General features: G+C 49.8%; 1 protein-coding gene across 1 annotated transcript in view; it reads right to left on the bottom strand.

Annotated features, from left to right (window-relative positions):
- Positions 1 to 23,639, bottom strand: part of LOC144156090 (fibroblast growth factor receptor 4-like) — a gene marked incomplete in the record, with an annotated part of 113,094 nt that overhangs the window by 32,330 nt on the left and 57,125 nt on the right. Inside the window, 1 exon segment of the mRNA XM_077687881.1 lies at positions 5,830 to 5,940. Coding sequence (XP_077544007.1) covers positions 5,830 to 5,893 — 64 coding nt within the window.

The raw sequence follows: 23,639 nt of genomic DNA, 5'->3' as shown, positions 1-23,639 counted from the left end.
CCTTGGGCCATCATACTTTCACATCAGACTTCATGTACTGCCCGCAATGCACCTGTGCACAGTTGTAAAGCAGACCCCAAGGAAATCTGCGTAGAGCGCTCCTTTGCGACACATTATAGAGGTACTATTTAATATAGGGCCTTAGGCCTTCAGGTTATCATATGGAAGCCCCCCAAAATTGTTCTCGGCAATACGTTTGCCTGTAGTATTGGCGCCGAATTTAGGGGGGCTCGGTACGTAGCGCTGCTAGGTATACCTGGGTTCACGTGGAGGCGTTTACAAAAGGCCGTGGGGTCTTCCTACTTCGATAAGACTGGTTAGATGGCGCTGTAAAAATGTCCTCCCAACAAGGCATGTCCCGTAGTAGGGAAGCCGACTTTGAAGGGCTGGGTGTATCGCAGAGCGGCTGGAGCATTTATTCGGCAATTCTTACTTTCGAGTTTCTGCAATTTTTGCAGAGAAACTGTTTACCTCTAGCCGCCATATGCATCCTTCGCAAGCGTTTCCAGTGGGGATACTCTGGGCGGCTTACGCCCCGGTATCGGGGACACTGTGCCACAGCGACGGCGGAAGAGTGTGGCGGCGGCGAATACAGCAGCGGAGACCGGGCAACGAAGAGGGAGAAGAGTGTGGCGCCGACGCCTGCGCGTCGTGGCCTCTCTTCTGTGGTTGTGACGTCACGCGTGTCCGAGGTGCCAGGACGGCTGCGGCAACGGCTGCGGCAGATGCATCTGAGGTGCGCTGACCGCAGGCCGCTTGTGTCGGCGCGCTACTGTAGTATGACGTCATACATGGTGTATATAGAACTGGGATGCACGCGTTAGAGCACTGCAAGACGCAGGAGAAGCTGGCTACGAAAAAAAAAAAAAAAATCTGCAGAAATTCAGAGAATCGTCTACTAATGCATAGCATTCTTACGCCGCTTGTCTTGAATGTGAGTTCTTTACAGCCAAATGTTTTGGTTTTTGTAAATCCTGTCCGACCAATTATCTCCATTTACGCAATTATAACGATTACAGGTGTTTCGTTGCGCCGAATCTGCATTTTGTGGAAATACTGGGCGTTACACAGTTCGCCATTTCCTGTAATTTTTGTATTTTTCTTACTTTCTAGTTTCTCGAAATTTCGTTCGACCAATTATCTCCATTTACGCTATTTTAACGATTTCAGGTGGAACTTCCGCGAAATCTGCATTATTGTAGAAATGCAGGGCATTATACGTTTTACCCCTTCCTGCATTTTTATATATTTTTATTTTTTTACTTTTTATGTTTTTAGTTTTAGTTTTTTATTTTAGTTTATATTTTTGATTTAGTTAGCCTCTTTTCTGATGGAGGCGAAAAAGCAAAAAACGCCCTTGTGTACGAGATTTCGGCGCAGGTTAAAGATCCCCGGGTGGTCAAAATTAATCCGGAGCCCTCCACTACGGCGCGCTTCATCGCATGCGTTTCGTTGGCGCGTTTAAACCCTACAATCAATCAATCAATCAATCAACCAATCAATCAATCAATCAATCAATCAATCAATCAATCAATCAATTGTTTTTTTTTTCTTCAAAATTTCGTTCGAGCGATTATCCCCATTTACGATATTATAACGATAACAGGTGGAACTTTTGCGAAATTCGCATTTTTGTGGAAATGCAGGGAGTTGATTGATTGATTGTAGGGTTTAACGCGGCGACGCAACGCAGGCGATGAGGCGCGCCGTAGTGGAGGGCTCCGGATTAATTTTGACCACCTGGGGATCTTTATCGTGCGCCGAAATCTCGTACACACGGGCGTTTTTGCTTTTCGCCTCCATCAGAAAAGCGGCCGCCGCGGCCGGGAATCGAACCCGCGACCTCGTGCTCAGCAGCGCAACGCAAAATGCAGGGAGTTACAGGGTCCTGTCTGTGGGGGGTACTCAGCAAATAATGCTACGCATAAATAAAACATTGTCACTCCCTGAGCAGGTGTAGTGATTTTGAAACAGCTGGACATCCACCTTAGCAAAGTCGGGATGAGGCATTGTTTTTTCATTTGTGCGTGAGGGAAGTTTAAATGAGTGAAGTCGACCGCGTTTTCCCACAGACAAAATTGATCTAGCTCCGCGAGTCTCGTGTAGTCCTTGTGGTCCCACAGATTGCTAAGATTTGGAACAGTAAAAATTTAGGGTTCGGTTGGTATAACGTTGTGTGTGGTGTATCCCTCCCGTTTACGTAGCACGTACCCAGTAGTTTTGTAAATTGCAATTGCTGGAATAAAAATATCAGGTTCAGACTCCCAGCTTCAAAGGCCTCTTTCAGCGCGCCGTTTCTGCTCCTTGGACAGACGTAGCTGACTCGCCCAAGTCCTGACGCTCCTTGCTTTTCCCCAGCACCGGCAGGCCCCCATGGGAAGCCTCCGCTGCGCGGTCGCATCTCGCCAGCCGTGACAGCGAGCGAAGAGTTACGGCGCGGCTGGCGCTGTTTAGCACGCCGCGCCGTGCCTGCGACATTGCGAGCTTCGGCATCTTCCTCCGGGCGCGTGTCTCGGCGCCTATGAATCAGTGCCACGAGCAGCTCCGCCAGAGGCGGGTAATTCGCCAGCGCTCGTCAATGGCACGCGTAAAAGTGCCTGGCACCCCTTCGGACTTTTCTGTCTTAGGATTTACGCCGGCCGCCACGCGGCCCGAACGGCACCGTCGTCAGCTGCGGAGTCGGGGGGCTCGAATCAAGAGCTGCGGGGTTAATTCCGGCGGGCGGCTGCACAAAGCCCTTTTCCGGGATTACGCGGCGCGCCCTCTGCCGGCTACGCCTCCACGCATCGCCTGTACTGCGCGCGCAGACATTTACGAGCCGCGCAGCGCCGACTCGGCTTCCATCCTCTGCTTCTGCTGCAGTGCTGACAGATCTATCTCCCTCTCTCATACCTGCAAGCAAGAGCTAAAATAATTACGCTAGCGTGGCTAAAATGAGGGGAAAAAGAGGGCTCCAAGAACAGCTAAAACAGAGGATGAAACTCGAGTGGGATTTCGGAAGTCGATACGGGAAAAAAAGGTCGCACACGGTTGCTATCTCGATCGATATGTCACACTGACATGCCGCTTCTTGGGAAATTTAAGATTCGTATAAATATATGAAGTACTATGAGGGAGAAAACTTGCGATGGGCCCAAAGGAAGACGTGAGAATTGGCAGCTGTCAGAAAATTGTGAGAATCGTCCCCTTCTCTCAAAAAAGAAAAGGCATCACACGCACGCAAAAGGAAACAAAAAAGGGAAGACAGTTGCCCCCACGTCCTTCTCACGGGCGCCTCGTCAAAGTTCAATTTTCGCCCCGCGGCGACAAGCCTGGGGCATTCTTCTAACCAACAGGAGCATATTGTGTTGTTTCCATGATGCATGACCTTTTTTCTCTATATTCCGCTATTTATTGTAAAAAATGGCTTTCGGTGTTCGGAAATGCGCTAGCACCTAATACATTCTTTATTCCTACGGGGTACTGGAAAAAAAAATACAACGAAATAAAACTACGCTTGCCACACCATGTAGTTTTAACTTCAAAATGTGCGCTAAAAGCGCTCCGCTATATGTACTAATAAGTTCGACCGTTACACCTCATCTTCGTCTGTATAGCCATTAACTAATACGCTGACGAACCGAAACAACTTCACCGATGATTACGACACTCCGTAATACAAAATTTGAGCGCAGCTGTTGAGGTGTTTAGATTTGGGTGGTCTAGGCGGCCGGCGTTTAGCTACAGCTTCGGCGGCGGGAAACTATGGATTCGGGCGTCGGCAGCGCTGAGCCTATGCTGGAAAAAGCATGCTTAGCTGCAGCGGCCCTTCCACCGAGAGAGAGAGAGAGAGAGAGAGAGAGAGAGAGAGAGAGAGAGAGAGAGAGAGAGAGAGAGAGAGAGAGAGAGAGAGAGAGAGAGAGAGAGAGAGAGAGAGAGAGAGAGAGAGAGAGAGAGAGAGAGAGAGAGAGAGAGAGAGAGAGAGAGAGAGAGAGAGAGAGAGAGAGAGAGAGAGAGAGAGAGAGAGAGAGAGAGAGAGAGAGAGAGAGTAATCGCGTTTATTGCGAAAAGCAATGGCGAGGAGTCCTCAGTCCAAGACCCCTTGAGCTTTCCCAGCCTCAAGAGCTCTCAACACCAGCAGGCGCTGATCACTGAAGCCGGAGCTGGTCAGAGCTCGCTCATTGCTCAGGAAGAACTGGCTGAGGCTATTTTGGGGGGCTTCTTTAAAACAAATATTATGCAAAGTTTGATTGCGGAATCCGGGATGTGCACACGCTAGTCTGGCCGTGAGCTCTTGTTTAAGAGTTAAAATGTCGCTGCTGCTGAATTTATTTTTCTGCCTTCGTGCAATTCTGTGTTTCAGATTTATGTTTTCATGGGTTATCCACGGATTGTTACGTTTTGTGGTCCTCTGACGAAGTGGAACAAATCAGTCAATGCATGACAAAATAAGCATCTTAACCTTGTCCAAAGTGCTTCGTCCATTGTCCATTGTCCCCGGTGCCGAAGTCAGAAAGACCAAGGTGCAAGCAGTCGAGAATGGATTCACCATCGGTAGCCAGAAGCCACAAAATTTCTGAGAAGTAGCTTTACATTTAGTTTTGTTGATATCAAAAAGCCACTGTAGCTAGTTTGTGGTCGGCTATACCATCTTCAGTGGTGACTGTATTTTACGGAAAATTTTTTCACGAAAGCAAGATCAAGGGTTGAATGATTGATTTTGATTGATTGTGGGGGTTTTAACGCGCCGACGCAACGCAGGCGATGAGGGCGCGCCGTAGTGGAGGGCTCCGGATTAATTTTGACCACCTGGGGATCTTTAACGTGCGCCGAAATCTCGTACACACGGGCGTTTTTGCTTTTCGCCTCCATCAGAAAAGCGGCCGCCGCGGCCGGGAATCGAACCCGCGACCTCGTGCTCAGCAGCGCAACGCCTTAGCCACTGAGCCACCGCGGCGGGTTAAGGGTTGAATGAGCAGTTTCCATGACACGTGTAGGCGCGTGTACTATCTGTTCCATATCGTGAGAAAACGCGGTATCGAGCAGAAATAACGCTACCAGTGTCATGCGATTCTGGAATGACCAGTTTATTCCAATCGCTTCCTGTCAAGTTAAAATCACCTGTTAGCATGCATTTTTGTTCGCTTTTAAGCACACGTTCAAAGTATTCTGTCAGTGCTTCCAAACCAAATTGTTTTTGTTTTTTTTTTTGGCGGCCGATAAACTACTCCAAATAAAGTCGAAAATCTCCCGAAAATTGATCTTGCAAAATATCCTCTCATGATTAGGAACCCTTTCTAATTCAGTACAATTGATTTCGTTTTTTTTTCTTTTGTATGGTTGTCCCGCCGACGCCACGCCCATCGCGAACTCTCCGTAGTATTCTATGGGAAGGGGTAATAATTTCGCTGTAAGTAATGTTGGAAGTAAGCCACGTTTTTGTGACAACAAGAATGTGTGGGTCATGCAAAAATAGTACTTCCTCGAGTTCGCTTGCCTTGTTCGCCAAAATTCGTGCGTTCAACAAGGCAATGCGTAAAAGTTTATCTCGGTTCAGGAAGAGGCCGATTCATGGTTGGCGTGCTTAATCTGACGTACGCAGTAATAGTTGGCGTGCGCTTTCTTCATCCCAGGCGTAAACATCGTTGTCCACGCGCAGCCTGTCTGATCAAGTGTCACCTTACACTTTTTTTTTCTGGAACTTTTTTTCCTGGAACTTGAAGCGTTCCACTAACGCGGATTTGCAGAAAACGCGGATTTGCTTATTTTTGCCAACCTTGGGCGAAATCGAACGGGCTCAAATTCGTGCAGGAAGAGGGATCGAGCAGACAATAGGCAGTTTTAACGTACCTTCCGATGCTGACAGGCACAGCAGGCTGGTGAAAGTGAGAAGTTCTAAGCGGAAGTGACACATGGTCCGCTGGAATGGGCTCGTCGCTCAGCTGATCATTTCCACGGTTTCTGCGGCATAAAAAAAAAGAAAAACGAGGTGAAAACGTGACAAACGCACGCAAGCGCTGGCGATTGCACCCACTCCCCACGCCCCTACACTCAATCGCAATGTCAGCATTAACCCGTTCGCCGTAATCCATCCATCGTTGTTCATCTTTGCATTCTGCAACAACCTCAGGAGCCGATTTCAGGGTGTGGTCTGGTGGGGGTGGGGCGGGGGGGGGGGGGGGGGGGCGTATTTTTTCGCTTTTATAGCCGAGTAAGCCCAAACTGCGTTCTCATAGAACAGGAGCACATTCTCATTCTTCCCAGCACGCTAAGGCAAGCCTTCGGCACCAACTCCCAGAAAAAGTGAACATTATCAAGGAACAATCTCTCTGTTATAAGTACGGTCCTCGTTTTCAAATCTTTATATATTTTTTTAATTAGGGGAGGAACAGGAAGAAAAATTTATTCTAGCAATAAAGTATGGGGACGGGGATGTGGTCAGCCTCCTATGTCCAGGAAACCGCGAGCGTGGGCTCGTTGCACCAGAGCTTGTTTAAACTCCGGTGCCGAGCTATAGTCAGCGCAGACTCCCACTGCTGAAGGGGTGGGTTGCTAAGGGGATGGGGGGGGGGGGGGGGGTGGGGGGGGGGGGGGGGTGACGGACAGGAGAAGACCAGATGATGACGGGAGATTTGAAGTGTGGGAAGTTGGGGGAAAATAGCGATGGCGAGATATGCGATAGGATTGTGTGATTTCAAAATGTTCCTGTTTGAAGTTTCCCGAGTATTTATGCTTGATAATTCGATAGTGAGGGGTGTGGAGCAAGGAAAAAAACGGTCTGACAGCATCACGCAAAGATGGTGCGCAGCATCAGACTACAATGCGCAAAGCAGCGAACAGAGGATGCCAATCTCCTTCACGGACGCGACAGCACGCTCCCAGCCAACGTTTCATTGGCCATGCTTCACTGTGCAACACGCAATGTGGGAAAGCCAGTTTACAAAAACCAAGCTTACACCGATTTTTTAAAGTCGGCTCCACCACTGAACGCGAATGCATTGCTGGGAAAAAGTTTTCAGGGGCAATATAACCGTCATATCAAATGTGGAGGTCCTGGGGCTCTTCTTTTATTTTGTGCTGAATTTTTTTTTCATACACTGAAAATGGTTGGTTTTTTTTTTTCGGTCTGTTGCCGGAGACGATCTGCTGGGTCCTAGCCATAGACAGTTTCTCTGTAAAATAAGGTGTGCTAAGAATGACCGTTGTTGCCCTGACGAAGGCATGAAGCTGTTGAAACGTTTGCCCGAGCTGCGGCTGTCCCCTTGTGAAAGTTTTGTTTCCTATCTGCCGACCAACTTTCAAGTTGCGCCCCACACACAGACAAAATGTGCGTATAAGTAGCGCGTCTGTCTGTACTTGGGCAGATGAATTTTAAAATGTAATAGCCGTTATCGAGCGCCATTGGAAAGTGCGCAAGGAGAGCTGCTCTTGGGTTCTCTTACCAAGCAGAAAGAACTTAAAATGTCGATTTTCTTGCAGTAAAGGGTCCAACGCAGCACAAAAGAAGTGACCTCTTTGGGATAGAACTGAACATAATGAAAGAAGAGGTCGGGGACCACTCGGGCCGAACAGCTTTCCAGGCCATCTGATACTCTCGAGTGGCGACGTTCCGCAGTGCCCTCGTGTATGGTGCGCCAATCAGAACGTCGGGGCGAGCTGGCGCGATAGACCGCTCCACCCACAAAACTACGGCACAACGCGAAGCTCGCAGCGTCCACTCTCGGTAAAATAGGGGCGAGAAGCGCGTTGGGGAAACAAACACGAGCGCCGATAGGCATCGGAGAGGCAGCCACCACCTCTTGGGCCGCTATCTGCCGCGCTCTGGGCGACCATCTCTCGTTCCGGGAGCTGCATAATGGTGCCCAGGGAGCTGTCAGCGCCCGCTCGCGAGCATCCATCGACGGCGAGATACTGCGGACTCCAGAAGAGGCGAAGCGCGTGTTTTGGAACGTGCACCGCCAGGCGCCGCCGTACTGCCGACGGGGTGACGGAGGCCACGCGACGCGCGCCGAGACAGACGTCGTCCCGCCTGACAATTGCGTGCAATGCGCACGACGTTGCTTTCTTCCTCCGGCCCCATCCCTGCCGAGGCGGCTTGGGTTCGCGGGAAAATTCGAACGCGGTGTAAACTATTCATCTGTTCGAGCAGTCTACACCAATTCGGGATGAAACATCACCCTGCAAGCGTTGACTGCGTAATCCTTGCACGACCTTGCCACAGTATGTGGTACAAAATAACAGTGTTTAGCGGGAAACACGAGCTTCGGAGTACGTGATCTGGGCCAAAGAAGCTTCAAACGAAGGCCTGTGAGCGTGACTTTTTATTATTTTCCCGTCAACAAAGGTGTAAAGACACACAGTGCAGGGCATGAGTTCGCACGACGACAAGCTAGGCCAAACAAGCGCAAGACCAGATTAAGAAAGCCTGTACGCGTGACGTAACACCCTGTAATTTACAAAAAAGTGCGGGAGATGCAAAAGTGCGCCAAGGGTTTTCTTTTTAAACTGGCCTCAACCAATTCGCGCTGACCAGCCTCCAGCTAAAATAACCGCATGCAACCATCAAAATGACTTTTTCCGACTCCCGTTTGCCCAGTCGCACACCGCCTGCATGAAAGATCTCCTGCCTCTGCGCGCCATCAGCTTGGTCACTGCTGCACGGAATCGCAAAGGCGGCCTCCTGGGCCCGCAACGAGTGCCACGATTGTTTTCGGACGACTCCCTTCCCGTTCGCCACACACGCCCCTGGCCGTCGCACGTGCACCACGGAGCCCTGCCCGCTTCGGCGGAAGAGCGCACGCGGCGATTCTTGATGATTCCGACTGGAGCTGAACTCAAAGGCCGACTTCCCCAAAGCCGGACCCGCCCAGTTTGGCGACACGCTGGCGAAATGGCGCCCCACAAGAGTCGGCCCCGCCTTAGTCGATAAAATAGCTGTCAAGAATGCGCCGTTGCCGAAATAAACTTGCCCGCGGTTCAAATGTGTTTGAAATGAAACTTAGGAATCTAGAAGCAGCTGGATTGACAGTGACTCTATTTATCTATCTCTTTTGTATACACTCCACACTACGTCGACTCAGCGTTCTCAGATGTATTTTAGCATGAATAAAAACCAGGGAAATGTAACTCGGCATGCTTGGGGCGCAAAATTTCTCGGGTGAAGTTCCTGCCAATGTATTTGCTCTTCTGAGCGCTGCCTGTGCTACGACATGCGCGTCCTTTCCTTCTTTTTTTATTTATCGAACCTGCAAACAAACCGCATCTTTTGCGCAACCGTGAGCCTCAAAGAGGAAACAAGAAGGGGATGTCTCGTTCAGCCGATTGCTTTCCGCGCACGCTGCGGCGGCTACGAGGACCTTGGGCCGCGTCTGGAGCCGTCTTGTCGAGAGTCGACGGAGCAACCACGCGCTGCTTCCAATCGAGGCACCCTCCATTCGGGACACGGTTCCATTGAGGGCGCGCAACTGATCGGGTGGCAATTGACTGCCCTCCGATCCAATGTCCTCATTTTGCGCATGCGCATTCTCCACTGTGGCCTCCATCGGTCGGCACCTGGACGCTGGTCGTCATCTCTGGACACACTCCTCCGAGTGGTTTGCTAAAAACGAATACTACCAGCAAGTAAAGCCAGTGGGTTAGATAAAAAAGGTAGGAACGATGAGACGACGGCGTCTCGTCTAAAATGCGCTGCCACATCAATCGTGCATTTTACCATGAGCTGTTATTTAGTCCACCTTTACCAGCTACCTTTCATTTCGCGTACGCTGCGTTGCCCGTAATGTGTGCGCCTGGGGTCCTTTCTGTTGTCGTAAGGGCTGATGTCAGTCTGAACTCGTTCAGTAGGATTTGTTCAGTACATAGGAGCCGCAGGATCAGCTCACAGCACAGACTGTCGCCTTGCGCCAAGTGGTGAATATGCATTTGTATAAAATTAACAATTATGAGGAGGGACACTTCGACTGAGCAAGGTTCTTCTCTCCTCTCTAAAACTCTTCGCGCGCCCATAGGCATCACGGAATGCTATATTCGTGTCCTATTGCTGCAAACAATAAAGAGAACATGCTAAGGCTGTTGTTCTTGGCCTGAATTGCGCACAATACAAACCTATGCACTGCTTGAGTATAGCTAGCCGCTTTGCTGGAAAAAAGTGAACTACCTGTTGACAACGAATTCCAGATGCTGCGACAAGGGTAGATTCGAAATATACCACTGTAAGCAACTATGGCAGGTAGTACCAATGTTATTTGAGCGTCCAAGTGTCAGTGTCTAGAAAAAAAAGAGGGCAAATGCAAAGTGGGAGGTACCTGTAGCTCCCGTTCTGCAACGAGTGAAAATGCGTGTAACTATAGCAAACAGCCTATGGTAGTTTAGGTTGTGAGGTTGGAGCCCCACCAAATTAAGTAGCGCTGAGGCCCGAGGTGCACCTTGGTCCAAGGGTGGCCCCCCGGGACCCAGATGGTGTGGGAAGCCCTGCTGCAGGAGTGAGCCCCATGCTACCCCGGCACGGTCTTGCGAGGGCCACACTGTGGGCCTCCTAAAAATAGCGTGCTTCAAGAGCGCACGGCCGGACAGGGAGCAGACGCGCCATCTTGGGATACGAATGGTCCTCCGCGCCGACAGGAATCGGCCGTCGAGGCTCGTTAGCTCCGTGGCAAAGCCGCTTCTGTGTGCAGGAGGTCCTTGCGTGCAGTCGGCTTTCCATTCAGGGTCGATAATTCCATGCAGCAGATTGACCCCAAGAAGTCGTTCCCCTCACCCCCCTCAAGCCTGATCTTCCAACGGTTCTTTTCCCGATGCGACCATTCTACCCTGATGTGATTGGTTGACGCTACCATATTATGAAGCAATCATAACGAATTGTAAACAATAGGTGAGAATAGCGTACTAATAATTAATGTCGGATCTGCGTTTCACGGTTAATTACGATTTTTACAAGCGCTGGTGGGAGGGTTCACAAAATGTGACACCTCGGAAGAAAGTTGAGTTAGCGGCCACCTTTGTTCAGCCGTGACAACAACGGGAACGCAACAGCAGCTGCTAAGCCGATTTGATTGCATAGGCAGGCAATCTCTGCGAAAAACTAGCCATGGCATGGAGAGATCTTGAAACCATTAAAATAGTTCGGCAGAGGGGCTACAGGCCGCAAGTATAGTCAGCTTCTTGTACACGTTCAGTCTCTTTTATTATTATTTCTTTTACTTCTTTCTCGCTCCATGTGTACCCACTTTTTGCTAGGTTGAGGGTGATCTGATGCATTCTGTCGTGATGAATTGAAGCCATTTCGATTGAATGAAAACCAGTCTGCCAAAAAGGACGCAATATTTCGCTTCTCGGATCTCTGTGAAGAGATCCACTTCATAAAAAAAATGAAAACGGTAAAGGCGCATAGCTTTGTTATCATTCATTTAAAACACCGCAACCGGTCCATGTCTGATAAAAGAGCAGCAGTCAAAGGTCACGGGTATAGCTCCCCGACCGGTGTTTAGACTTCTTGTTCCAACGCGACCCCTCGTTTTGTCAGGGCCAGAGGAATCGAATGTAAGAACTGTTCGGTGATATATATGCGCTAAAACAATGTCGCGCCTCAGCTTCACCACAATGCACCCGAAAGAATAGAATAGAATAGAATAGAATAGAATAGAATAGAATAGAACTTCATTTCACATCATTTGCATGATGCAGAAGACCTGCGGAAAAAGCTGAAAGAAGTCAGCTTGACAAGGCCGCGGGCCCCTTTCATTGGCATGATACATAAAATTCAGGATGACATGATATATAAAATTGTCATACATGGGCATGATACATAAAAATGGCATGATACACAAACAGAGCAATAAAACAGCCTTTTTTTTTCGAAATGAAAGAAAAAAACACGGAAGATCACTGTACACATAGTGTTAGGCACGCTGCCTAACACTAAATGATGACTATGACATTTCTTTTATTACATATCTGCGTCTGATAGCGTGCGAACACAAAATTAGCATATTGACACATACCAAACAAATTGAAAGACAGGCAAGAAAAGGCATGCACTACATTTTGAACTGTATGTATGTATGTAGGTGAATTCATACCGTGAACAAAGCAAATTCGGCGAACGATGAACCCAGCATTTGACTCAAAAGTTTTTGCCTCCGCTGTGGCATCACGCAATGCAGCCATGACGTTCTGCGTTGCGTGGTTATACAGCGCAGGTCGCAATTTTTCAGTCGCATTGTAGGCATTTTGCTGTCATTTGCCGAATTCTCTCTGTTGGCGGCATGGGTTCGACATTGGAGTGTACTGTGGTGAAGCTGAACCACGGGATTGTCTTAGAGGGAGTGCGTGCGTGCATATGTATGCATGCATGCATGTATGTATGTATGTATGTATGTATGTATGTATGTATGTATGTATGTATGTATGTATGTATGTATGTATGTATGTATGTATGTATGCATGTGTTTATGTATGTGTGTATGTGTTTATGTATGTGTGTATGTACGTACGTACGAACGTACGTATGTGTGTATGTGTGTACATGTTCGTTTGTATGTATGTATGTATGTATGTATGTATGTATGTATGTATGTATGTATGTATGTATGTATGTGTGCATGTATGTATGTATGCATACACTGCTGAATGATGACACTCATACGCAGGCGATAGTGGTCGCCTAAAGCTCTTTAAATCCCTTGCGGGTGCCGAAGAACTGCAAGGACACGAAACTGCAATCACCAGTCGCTCTTGGGAATCCGTTTAAAAAGCTTAGCCAAGAAATCGAGCGCATTTATCATAAACCCGCCGCGGTGGCTCAGTGGCTAAGGCGTTGCGCTGCTGAGCACGAGGTCGCGGGTTCGATTCCCGGCCGCGGCGGTCGCTTTTCTGATGGAGGCGAAAAGCAAAAACGCCCGTGTGTACGAGATTTCGGCGCACGATAAAGATCCCCAGGTGGTCAAAATTAATCCGGAGCCCTCCACTACGGCGCGCCTCATCGCCTGCGTTGCGTCGGCGCGTTAAACCCTACAATCAATCAATCAATCAAGCATTTATCATAATATCAATTGCTTTTCACAAAACGTTCAGTGCTTAAAAAGTGCACCCTTATCCCAGTCTTGATGCTCCCATTCTGTTGTCTCTCGCTTTTTCGCCGAACGAAGAGGGTCTCATACGGTGTATTTAGTATGAAGGGTTGAAATGAATTACAACTGCCGCAGGGATTCCACCCCAAAATACCGTTGAACCACCAGCGATCACGCAGCCGCATTTCTTTGCAGCAACCATCGTACCGGGCTGTGCAGCACACTCTGCTGCGGAGAACTAGAGCGAGGCGAAGTAGTCTTCGGGGCGACTCTTGCGTCACTTTATTTTTTTTTTTTCGGGAAGGGCGTTCGATTGTTCCGCGCCGAGCGCGTGCGCAAATTCTGCACGCCTATCGCACGGAGTGCTGGACCTCCAGCTCTTTTGTTGTCTGGACCAGCGACCTAGCGACCTTGCATCATCAGGCTTTCGGGCACGTCGTGCTCTCTGCCACGATACCGGGCGGTGCTTGCTGCACGCACTGTCCCGAAAGCTGCAGCGAAAAGCGTGTTTGGGGCACCGTCGGCCAACCGACCACAATAGCGGCCTAGATTCATATACCTGCACCACCTGTCTGTTTAACGGCGGCCAGCGAGTTTGAAAAATGGTGAACGAAGAAAGCGCATTGCGCCGTATATCTCATTTCGTCACGCCTAACGACAAGGCATGCGAGCTTCAAAGACCAGTATCGGCACGCGCTATGTCGCGAAGAATCAGGCAAGAACGACAGCAGTGCACGTACGCACGCACGCATGCACAGACAGACACACACGCACGCACATGCACGCGCATTCGAAGGTTTGTTTCTATTATGTTCTCTCCTTCTAGAACAGCCTTTAACGTAATTTTTTTCCGTTTGGGTCCCCCTAAATCATCATCCGATCATTCAATGAAAACGTACGGGTTCGAAATATTTAGCGTAGCCATTGTTGCCCATTGTTTTATGAGTGCTGATATCAACAGGGCGTAATTAAAGAAAGGAAACACCAGTGAAAAGCGTGTCTGCAATAGTCGAGAAAACTATTCTCTCGTTTACCTCGCTTCTTCAGCATCCGCAGCACTCCCGACGATCTGCAGGCGATTTCCAATTGCGCTTCATTTTGGTTTTGAAGCAAAACCAATGGCTGTCTGACTCTAAGACCTTTCCGAGCCCGGCGTTTTCTGGAGTTTCACACGGCTTCTGTTTCTTTTTGAAAATACCCCCTCCCCTCAGTCTGCAGTATACGGAAGGCTCTAATCGTTCCAACGCGTGAACACGCATTGCTGGTTTGTGTGGATGGAGCGAGCGCCAGACCTCTACCGTACGCCGACATCATGCCCCACCGCATCTCGCATGGTCCTCCAGCAGCTGCACCTGTCTGCTTACGCCAAGTTGCTCATTCATACAGTCGATATGCAGGGGCATTCTTGAGGAGCCCCGATACAAATGAAGTCCGCATGCAGCGCGGTGGAAAAATAACCAGCTCCGGAGCATGCATGGTGTGGCTTCGAAATCTGGCTCCGCTGTCTTTTTCGCAGGGGATCGGTGGGAGCGCTGGTAACGACCATGCAACGCGCAGCATCCACGCGAGCGATGCAGCGGTCTCTGCACAGACCTTTCATCCATCACCACGAAAAAAGGAAGGGGGAGACCACTCACGCGGCCGAGGCTCTTCGCCGTTCCGTCTATCTCTGGTGGGTATCCCCTGCTTTCAGAGACCGCAACAGGCGATTCACGATGATGCTCGCGGAATTCGCGCGGCGTTTTTCTAAAGTACCTTGCACATACTTGGTTTACATCGTGGCGGATACGCAGCCACCCCCCCCCCCCCCCCCCTCCCCCTAGTATTTTCATGTGGCTTTTTTTAAGGGAAGGAGAGAGGGGTCGGACACGACCTTTCTCTCTGCTTATCGCGAAACAAACGACTATCGATAATTATTTTTTTCGCAAACAATACGCCAGTCTTACGCGGCTTCGACGTTTGCGATAAGCCATTTTTCAATTTCCCTGCAAAACAAAAACAGATTTTGTACAGGTGGCCCGCAGCATCCCGAAGCTTTTTTAAACTTCGTTTTGATTCTGTTTTGTTCGTTATTTTTAGCTTTCTTTTTATCCATATCACTTTCCCTCTCTCCTCCCTCCTTTTCTTTTTTTGCAGGACCGCACCAATAGAACTAAACCCTGCGTATGACACTAGCTAGCCTACTGCAGTGGGAAGAAGGAGACACAGATGCAAAGCGTACAAGCAAAGCGCTGTGCGTGTCCGCTTCGTGTCTGTGTGTATACCCTTCCCTCCAGTGCAGTATGCTAAAATTTCATTCATTTCATTTATTGACCCTTAAAGGCCCGATGGAATTACATAAGGGCAATGCATAAGATTACGCAATCCGTTCACCTTAGATCCAGATCTAAACAACGGAGGAGCTGTAGCGTTTGAGCATAGTTTCATACTAATATATGAAACTCTATGCAGTCATGCACGGAAAATCGATGGAGCTGTAGCGTTTGAGCATAGAGTTTCATACTAATATATGAAACTTAATGCAGTCATGCGCAGAAAATTGATGCGGGCAAGTCAGCCGTACTTTCGCACAAAGATATCTATGGTCAAAAAACACCAAATGTACGTCGCGTATTTCATGACGCCTTTATACGCAAGTCTGCAGAATGTAACAGAGGAATCAGCGGCTATTCGATCGCTCCTCATGCATGCATGTCGCCAATGCCACATCCGCCATCGACAGCCACCCGCGCTTGTCATCCCACCTGCGTGGCATCTGCGTGACGTGCGCTCTCGCTCAAACGCTTGAGCGCGTTGTACGAAGTGTATGGAGCGAACGTACTATGGCTTCTGTGCCTGGTAATCGACCGCAAGTCGCAGCCATCGTTGCAGCAAGTGAAAGGAGTCCACTATCGTTTAAAAGATTGTCGAGGATCGTGGTCACGCCAACAGCTGTCGTAATGCGTGTTTCCGCCGGGCCGTATGTTGAGACTACTATTTTCATTAGTTTACAGCGACCTAAAGAAAGAAAGGGTGGTGAGGGAAGGGTGACATTCTAGTCTGGGCCCGTTATCTCCCGTCAGATTCCCCCTCGGCGGGGTATGCGCGCACCGTGGCGTTGTACCCGGCTTCCTCGGTTGTTTCGGTGACTGCCAAAGCGGGAGCCTGCAGGCGGCCTGGCTGGTCTAGCCTGCACCGGGACTGTTCCGCACTGAGGCGCTCCTCCGCCCTTCCTTCCGTCGACGAGCTGAGGTTATGGTGGCCACCACACCGAGGTCTAGCGCCCGCTTTTCCGAGAACGCGCTCCGCGCCGAAAGGAAGAGATCCGATTTCGCGACGTACGCTCAGGAGCGGCCCCCGTCAAGAAGCGCGCTATATTCCGCTGATTCACTGCCTCCCGGCGCCGCCGTGCCGTTGTCTGGGCTCCGTGTCTTCCCTCCTCCCACGGCTGTTGTCCCGAGCCGTCGCTGATGGCGGCGCCCCGGCGTGCTGGTGATGAGCCCGGCTCGAGTGGCTGCATGGCTCCTTGGTGTCCGCGCACCACGTGCGCCCGAGCTACTTACGGGAATCTTCCCAGTTCAGAAGCGTATTTAGAAGCTGCAAGGGGCCGCTTACGTCTCTACTCCTTCGCGCAGAGAACGTTTCGCAGCTTTCACATGAAACGGCTCTCGGCCTTCCGAGAATTTTTCCGGGGTTTTTTTTTTTCACTCGCTTTTTTTTTTGCAAGTCAGTGACATGCACAGAAATGAAACAAAACATACAAACAAACAAACAAAAACTCCAGTGTAACAACAATTGAGCTGTCCAAACGGAGGGCGACCACTCGCTTACCCTACAGTCTTGTATCGCCTCTATTCGCCAGTCACGAGGATCCCTGGGTCCCCATGATCGACAAAACACGTCTTACTGACTGCAAGTGTTATTTAATGCCCCATAGACGCCTGACGAAGCTCGTGCTCATTTCGAAGTGGCGCTAAGCTGCGAGGAGGGCATACACGATGCTTGCACGCCTACGGCTCGCATGTACCGTTCGCTTGGTAGTCCACATTTCACTTCCATACCGCAGTGTTTCTAGTTTTGTTTTCTTTTTCCCAAGGTCAAGGCGTTCAGCGTTCAATCAAGCCTAACAGTGAGCAGTTCTGACACCAGCGGGCAAAGTGTCCACCGCCCACCTCTTGCGTCGGGACTGGATGCCGCCGCCCTCGTACCAAGCAGGAGGAGAGCAGGGGGACGGCTCTCTTTCAAGCCACGAAGGGATCGTCGAACCTGGCTTGCTACATGCAGCAGCGTAGCGCAGGATGAACCGCGTTCAGAGGTTCCACCACCGGCCACAAGGGGAGTACTTCGGTAAGCTTTCAAGGAGGTTCCGAGTGTGCGCTTATGCAGCCTTGTCTGAACAAAAGACTACGCCAATCGAAAACGTTCGGTCAGAGGTATAGCGATGAGTCGCAACGAACGACGCGGTGGAGTGCTGGAAGGTGTTATTTATGCATATTGTCGGTGCGAAAAGACGGATAGAGGACCACTGTGCATGCAACTATTTTTAACGATTCCATAAGCTCCCAACGGTTACTAAAACACAATTTTGTTTGACAACAGGCATCTCAAGTGACATTTTATCGGTTATCAATTATCCTGAGCACATAGTGAGCGAAATAGTTTTAAAAATGCGCCCATGCACTCCTTACAGATGGTTAATCAGCGAAGCTGTAACGCGTGGCCGGTGATTTACCCGTGTGGTTCGCTCCAACCTCGCATACTCCGTTCCCACTTACCAGGGTCGCTAGACGCGGGAGCGTAGCTACATCGTCTATAAATCTCTCACCCCTGGCTTCTAACTCCTCTCTAACGTTTTTCTTTTTTTTCACATGCGCATGGGTTTGCGGCACTGGACTGACGTGTTTTATTTTCGCCTAGCCATATAAAGCTTCACTTTAATAAACTGATCGGGGGGAGCACATTTGGCGACAGTCCTTGACTTGAAGGGATCAAATTTTCCTAACTTCACCGTCTAAGTAAGTGGTCGGCAACCTTCGGGCCGCTGGGGGAGGCATTATGCGTCCCCCAACACGTCGTCAGAACCCTCACCCCTCCCCCTGTCACTTCCTATTTCAAAACCGACACGCCAGTTTCGAACTCAAATGGTACCGAGATCGCTTCCAGTTGGCATTGTCCCTCCTCTTCCCACTTAGCCATATTATTGTCAGTTATTGTCAAATATTGTTGCCCCCGATGTGGTGGGGGACGGACTGCCCCCACCCGATGTAGTGGGGGCAGTCCGGACGGCAGTCCGTGTTACCCGATTTGCCGTCCGGCCCTCCGCCGTGTCGGCTCATGCAACTCGGCAACCTGGCAACCTTAAAAGGTTACCCTTTGGTGTATCGGTGAGCCTCAGCACAGCTGGGTGGCTTTGATCTGCGCTCGGACCCCAGTCGGGAGGGAATCCGCGTCTCTTCACTCTTCGACGACTGTTGGAAGAGTTTCATTCGTGAACCGAAGTGTGCAATTCTGACAGGCTTTAAAGCAGGCGCGTCGCTTACTCTATTCCGGCTCTCACGTGGCCGCGGTTGAAGGCAGCGAAACTGCGGGCGGGCCAAGCTAGTACGGGCGGCGCCATTACTACCCAGCCCCCGGCGTCAGGCCCGGTGGCGAGTCGACGGGCTGCTTCCGGATCCTGGCAGCGGAGTACCTAATGGCCGGGCCAGACACAATGCGGATCGGTGCAACGGTGGCGGCACTGCGCCGCTCTCGTGCGAGGCGCGCCACGCGAGGGGCTGCAGTCGCTCGCAAACGCACCAGAGAAGAGCAAAAAAAAAAGGGAGGCAAATGCATCTTGAAACGCCCTTGGCGCCTCGACAAACAGTCAACGCACGCTGTAGACCAGTTCGAATTCAGCACCACCTGGAAACGAACGCCGGGTGGTCCGTTATCCCTACTTTAATGAGGCCGGAGCTTCCATCACTGGCGGCGCGGCGCTGGGGCGGTGTTGCCGTCCAAATATGTCCTCTTCCCGCTAGCAAGCACAACAATGGAGTGCTTAGCGCAAACCGACTCCACTGGGTAGGAATATGAATGTCTTCTTTGGCGTTATTGATTACGCAGTCCGTGTGTCATGATGGGTTTTTGAGTTGACATTAGCAGCAACCAGTTCTTAATACTGCTTCAGAGGATCTGTATCAATTATAAACCAGCTCAGTGTTGAACGCGAATCAGAGCCAGTAGGAGCTTTGCTGACGTCTGCGACACAGATTTCAGTCGAAGCCAAAGAAGGGTATGTTCCACACCACAGTAAAAATCTGTGCTTTAAAAAACAACTGGCGCATCTCTTTCGAATAAAAATCGTTAAGCCGCAGGGGCAGTCACGCCAATGAAAGCTGGGAAGTTCCGCAGGCTGTATATTATAAAACAAAGTGAACAAATGGGCGGAAGTTATCGTTAATGCATCGTTAAAGCTATAGTTTAGGTGCGAAAAAAACTTTTCGAGCAATACGTTGCATATAACGCAGCGTTCTCTCCGAGGATAGGACGTAGCACTGTGTTTAAAAACCTGTTTCGCATTTTTTTTATTTCACGTTTTTTTTTACTTCGAAACTTTTGGCCGTTGATGCATCTGTCCTGAGTGTCCCCCCAACAACGCAGCCGTTCCCGACAAGCGCACAATGAATGCATTGTTACCAATATGTTTGAAAAGGCGAGCTCTTCATTGGTCGTTCCTCCAGTTCGCTTACGTCTCTGTAACGTGGAATCATGAACGTGTCCCCAGCTTGCCGGAAACCAACAGGCCATCGGCCCTAGCTCAGAACTATATGGCATCCGTCGATCCCTCCCTGCCGCCCCACCCCTGGCTAACTGGGGCCCTGCCTGCTTGTTTGTCTAGGCCGCGTGTCGTGCACCGCCAAGCCCCCCTGGCCTGCACGGACGGAGAGACGCCCCAGAGGGCGCCCTGGCGACGAGTGAGTGCGTCGACGCCGTCTACAGCCGACTGCCTGACACTGAGAGATCCACAGTGACCTCCTCGAGGGGGATTCGTTAGGGCATGGTAGGAGGGAGGGATGGCGCCGTGTGTGTACGCTCAGCGGGGCTAGTTCAGAAGGAGCGTTACCTCCTCGGCCCCTCTTGGATCGAACACAGTGTGGACCCTTCTCGTGAACAGTGGGAGAGAGTACTGGCCAACTCCGGCACCGAAACTCAGCTTCGGCTGGTGGAACGCCTGGAGGAGGCAGCAAGCTCCAACGGTATACTGAAATGAGAAATCTGACCACGTGCTCTCCTTTTTTTAATACCGGAGCTGTTTAATCCGGCCGTAAGTTGTCCAACGCGAACAGAAAACCCCCCATTGGAAAGAAAAAAAGGCGTCACTTGGTGGGAATCGAGCCTGGGTCCCTCGCTTTCTGAAGCCGGCGTCTATTCGTTTTTTTTTTTATTGCATGGTAATCACGCGAATTTTGAGCGCTTACAAGGTGCACTATATAAACATTCTCAAAACATTCACAGCTTAAGAAGGGGAACGAGTCAAAAGTTCCAACTAAAAGTCCGGAAGGTACACACATGTATCAAGAAGGTACAGCCATTGTGGGGGCTCACTTAGGGCAGCATACACGCTTCGTGTGCATGCACATTGCTCCCGAAAGAGAGATTTCGTTGAACGAGGAGGGTCCGCATGAAGATCGATCATGCAGCACTTCCACAACAACCCCGTAAGAAGAAATCATATGAAACTACACTGTTTCTGTTCACGGCAAGAAATCGGTTAACATACGGGGTGATGTCTATGTCTTTAGCCTCCGTTGTAGAATGTCCCAGAAGAACACTGCGTCTCTACAGATCACAAAACAATGGTCCACAGATTCAGGTTGATTACACAACCGACAGTTCAAGACGACGGTACAAGAAATCCCTTACAATGTTGCCACGTTTTAACAGGAAGGGTTGACGTATGCAATTTAAATGATGTATGCAATTTAAAGCCGGCTGAATGCACATGCGTCTGACGTGATAAAACAGTGTCATCCCTAACATTCAGGTATGGCTGGCGATACGTGGGTACAGGGAACAAATTTTCGAGTAATACACGGTTAATCTGCTTCCTGGAGAGGTTAAACAAGTATTCCAGCGAGAAACGTACCTCAAAAAAAAAAAATCCTGAATGTCTCCACTACTTAAAAAAATCCCCAGGGAACCCTAGACACTATTGGTCCTACAGGAGCAAATAAATACGGCAAATGCGCACCCAACCGACGTTGAAGCACTACCCTTAAGAACAGTTGGTTCCTATTACTAAAGAACAGAAAGCGGGAAACTAGTTGGCGAACAAAAATGGCCACGTTCTGCAAGTCCTCCACTGTGCTAGGAATATAAAGTTCAAGCCCTGCATATGGTTCTCGCTACCTTTGTGTAGAGTTCACACTGTGAGCCTATGCGCAGATATAATCTGTTCCTTCCCTTAGATTCTGGAGGTCTTGGACTCTTCCACATTTTTGTACACTAACCGCCGGCCATTCATTTGAGCTATCATCGCATTCCGGGCGCACAGCATTATTTCCTTGGGGTTATTCGTAGCGTTGGCTTTGGACTTGGTGTCTAGCGCGTGCTAACACGGTCCACTTTGGGAGGGATGTGAAAGGATGCGGCCAAAACGATCCGGGCCTGCAGTCATGGAGAACTTAAGCGGCAAGTTCGGAAATAAATGCGAGTTTCAACGTACGTTCGTTCGTTTCGTTTCGTTTCGTTTCGTTTCGTTTCGTTTCGGTTCGTTCGTTCGTTCGTTCGTTCGTTCGTTCGCTTGTTCGTTCGTTCGCTTGTTCGTTCGCTTGTTCGTTCGCTCGCTCGTTCGTTCGTTCGTTCGTTCGTTTGCTCGCTCGCACGCTCGCATAGGCCTAACTGCCGCAACTTAGCCGCTCTTAACAGCACATATCTTTAGGCTTGAGCTTGGCCCGGTGGCGTGGTGGAGTTCAAGCGTGCTCGTGGTCATGCGCTACGTGAGGAGTTCGCAAAAAAAGATTAAAAAATTGGGCCCATTTCCCCGCGAGGGGGACTCGAGTAAATGCGTCGCATAGGGGGTGGGTGTATTGCGTTAAGGTTTAGTGTTTGGGAGTTGGTGGTAGTGAATGCGTCGTATCAGCAGCTTCTTGACGTAGTTTGAATGAGTCAAGGATATAAGGCGCGTTCGTAGCCTCCCATTCTGTGTCGGCTTTGAGCGCAGTGGGTAGAGCACCATGTACATTGCGTTCCGCCCGCAGGGTCGAGGGATCGAAACCAGGCGCCGGATAGTATTTTTTTTATATATAGTATAGGGGGAGGGGTGCGGACAACGACGGTGCGGACTACGACGGACGTCAACGCGGGTGACATCGTGAGTTACTGAAATGCTCTGCATTTAAAAACATTTGACGGGCGTCCGCGCCTCAAATGGGGAGCCCAGGACAGCTCGCGCTACAGAGGCCGAGTTCGCGAAGCCGGTTGCCGCGGGTTCTAGCGCGTCCTAACGCGGTCCACTTTGGGAGAGATGGGAAAGCCTGCGGACAAAACGATCCGGGCGTGCAGTCACGGAGAACTTTCAGCGGCAAGTTCAGAAATCCATGTGAGGTGCAACAGCCGGGTTTCCGACGAAGGGAGATGGGCCGCCAGCTCTGCTGTTTCTCCAGTCTTGCACCACTGATGGCAAGCTGCGCCATCTCTCTCTCTCTCTCTCTCTCTCTCTCTCTCTCTCTCTCTCTCTCTCTCTCTCTCTCTCTCTCTCTCTCTCTCTCTCTCTCTCTCTCTCTCTCTCTCTCTCTCTCTCTCTCTCTCTCTCTCTCTCTCTCTAACCATTCTTAGCGGGGAACTTGCCTCATAAAAAGCTTTGTTGCGACTACTGCGACTGTAAGCTTGGAAGTGACGTTAAAATTAGTTTGCGTGGTCGTGTGCGCGAACCTGATTATATTGAATTCAGAAGGGAAGGTCAAAGAAGTTCAATGCGTCGAAATACAGTATTGGTCGCCATTAAAAAAAAAAAAAGGCGTTTGCAGAAAACACTTTTAAAGCAGTTCCGCTGCTTCAGAAACATTGACGGGAGCAACTCCTTTATTGAAAGTGCTGCAGCTCCTAACCACGCGTAGCGAATGGTCGATTATGTTTCGCTGCAGTTACATGTTATGCACACGTGCAGTTACATGTACGCAAATACTCCAGAAAGTGGCAGAGGATACTGCCGTGCCTGAGGTTGCGCGTTCAGTCTCCACCCTGTGCTCATGTTTTTCTGACTTCCTTTCCAAGCATTTCAAAAATAATTTCTATTTGAAAACAACATTCAAACTGCTTCCCCCCATGATTTCGCTAGCGCTCTAGACGGCTGGCCTTTCTTTCTCTATTCATTGAAAAAGAAAACGGTGAGTTTCATATAGCAGCTGCCACAAAAATGCTAAGGAGCAAGGGCTATGGAACTTCCGTTTAAAAGACGATCATTGAACTTTGAGTAAGGAGTCGTCTTGTAAGAACAAACTACTTCTTGTGTTTAATGCTGCGGACTTACCATTACCCATCTTATAACAGTATTTGGAATTCTGTCAGCAATCTCATTGTATTTTAATAAGGTTTATTGCGTGTATGAGGCACGATATCTTTTTTTTTCTTGCC

Source organism: Haemaphysalis longicornis, unplaced genomic scaffold (genome assembly GCF_048455015.1).
Source record: "Haemaphysalis longicornis isolate Haplotype H1 unplaced genomic scaffold, Haemaphysalis longicornis Haplotype H1 scaffold_1, whole genome shotgun sequence".
In the NCBI taxonomy this organism is placed as follows: Eukaryota; Metazoa; Arthropoda; class Arachnida; order Ixodida; family Ixodidae; genus Haemaphysalis; species Haemaphysalis longicornis.
This window is presented reverse-complemented; position numbering and strand designations above follow the sequence as displayed.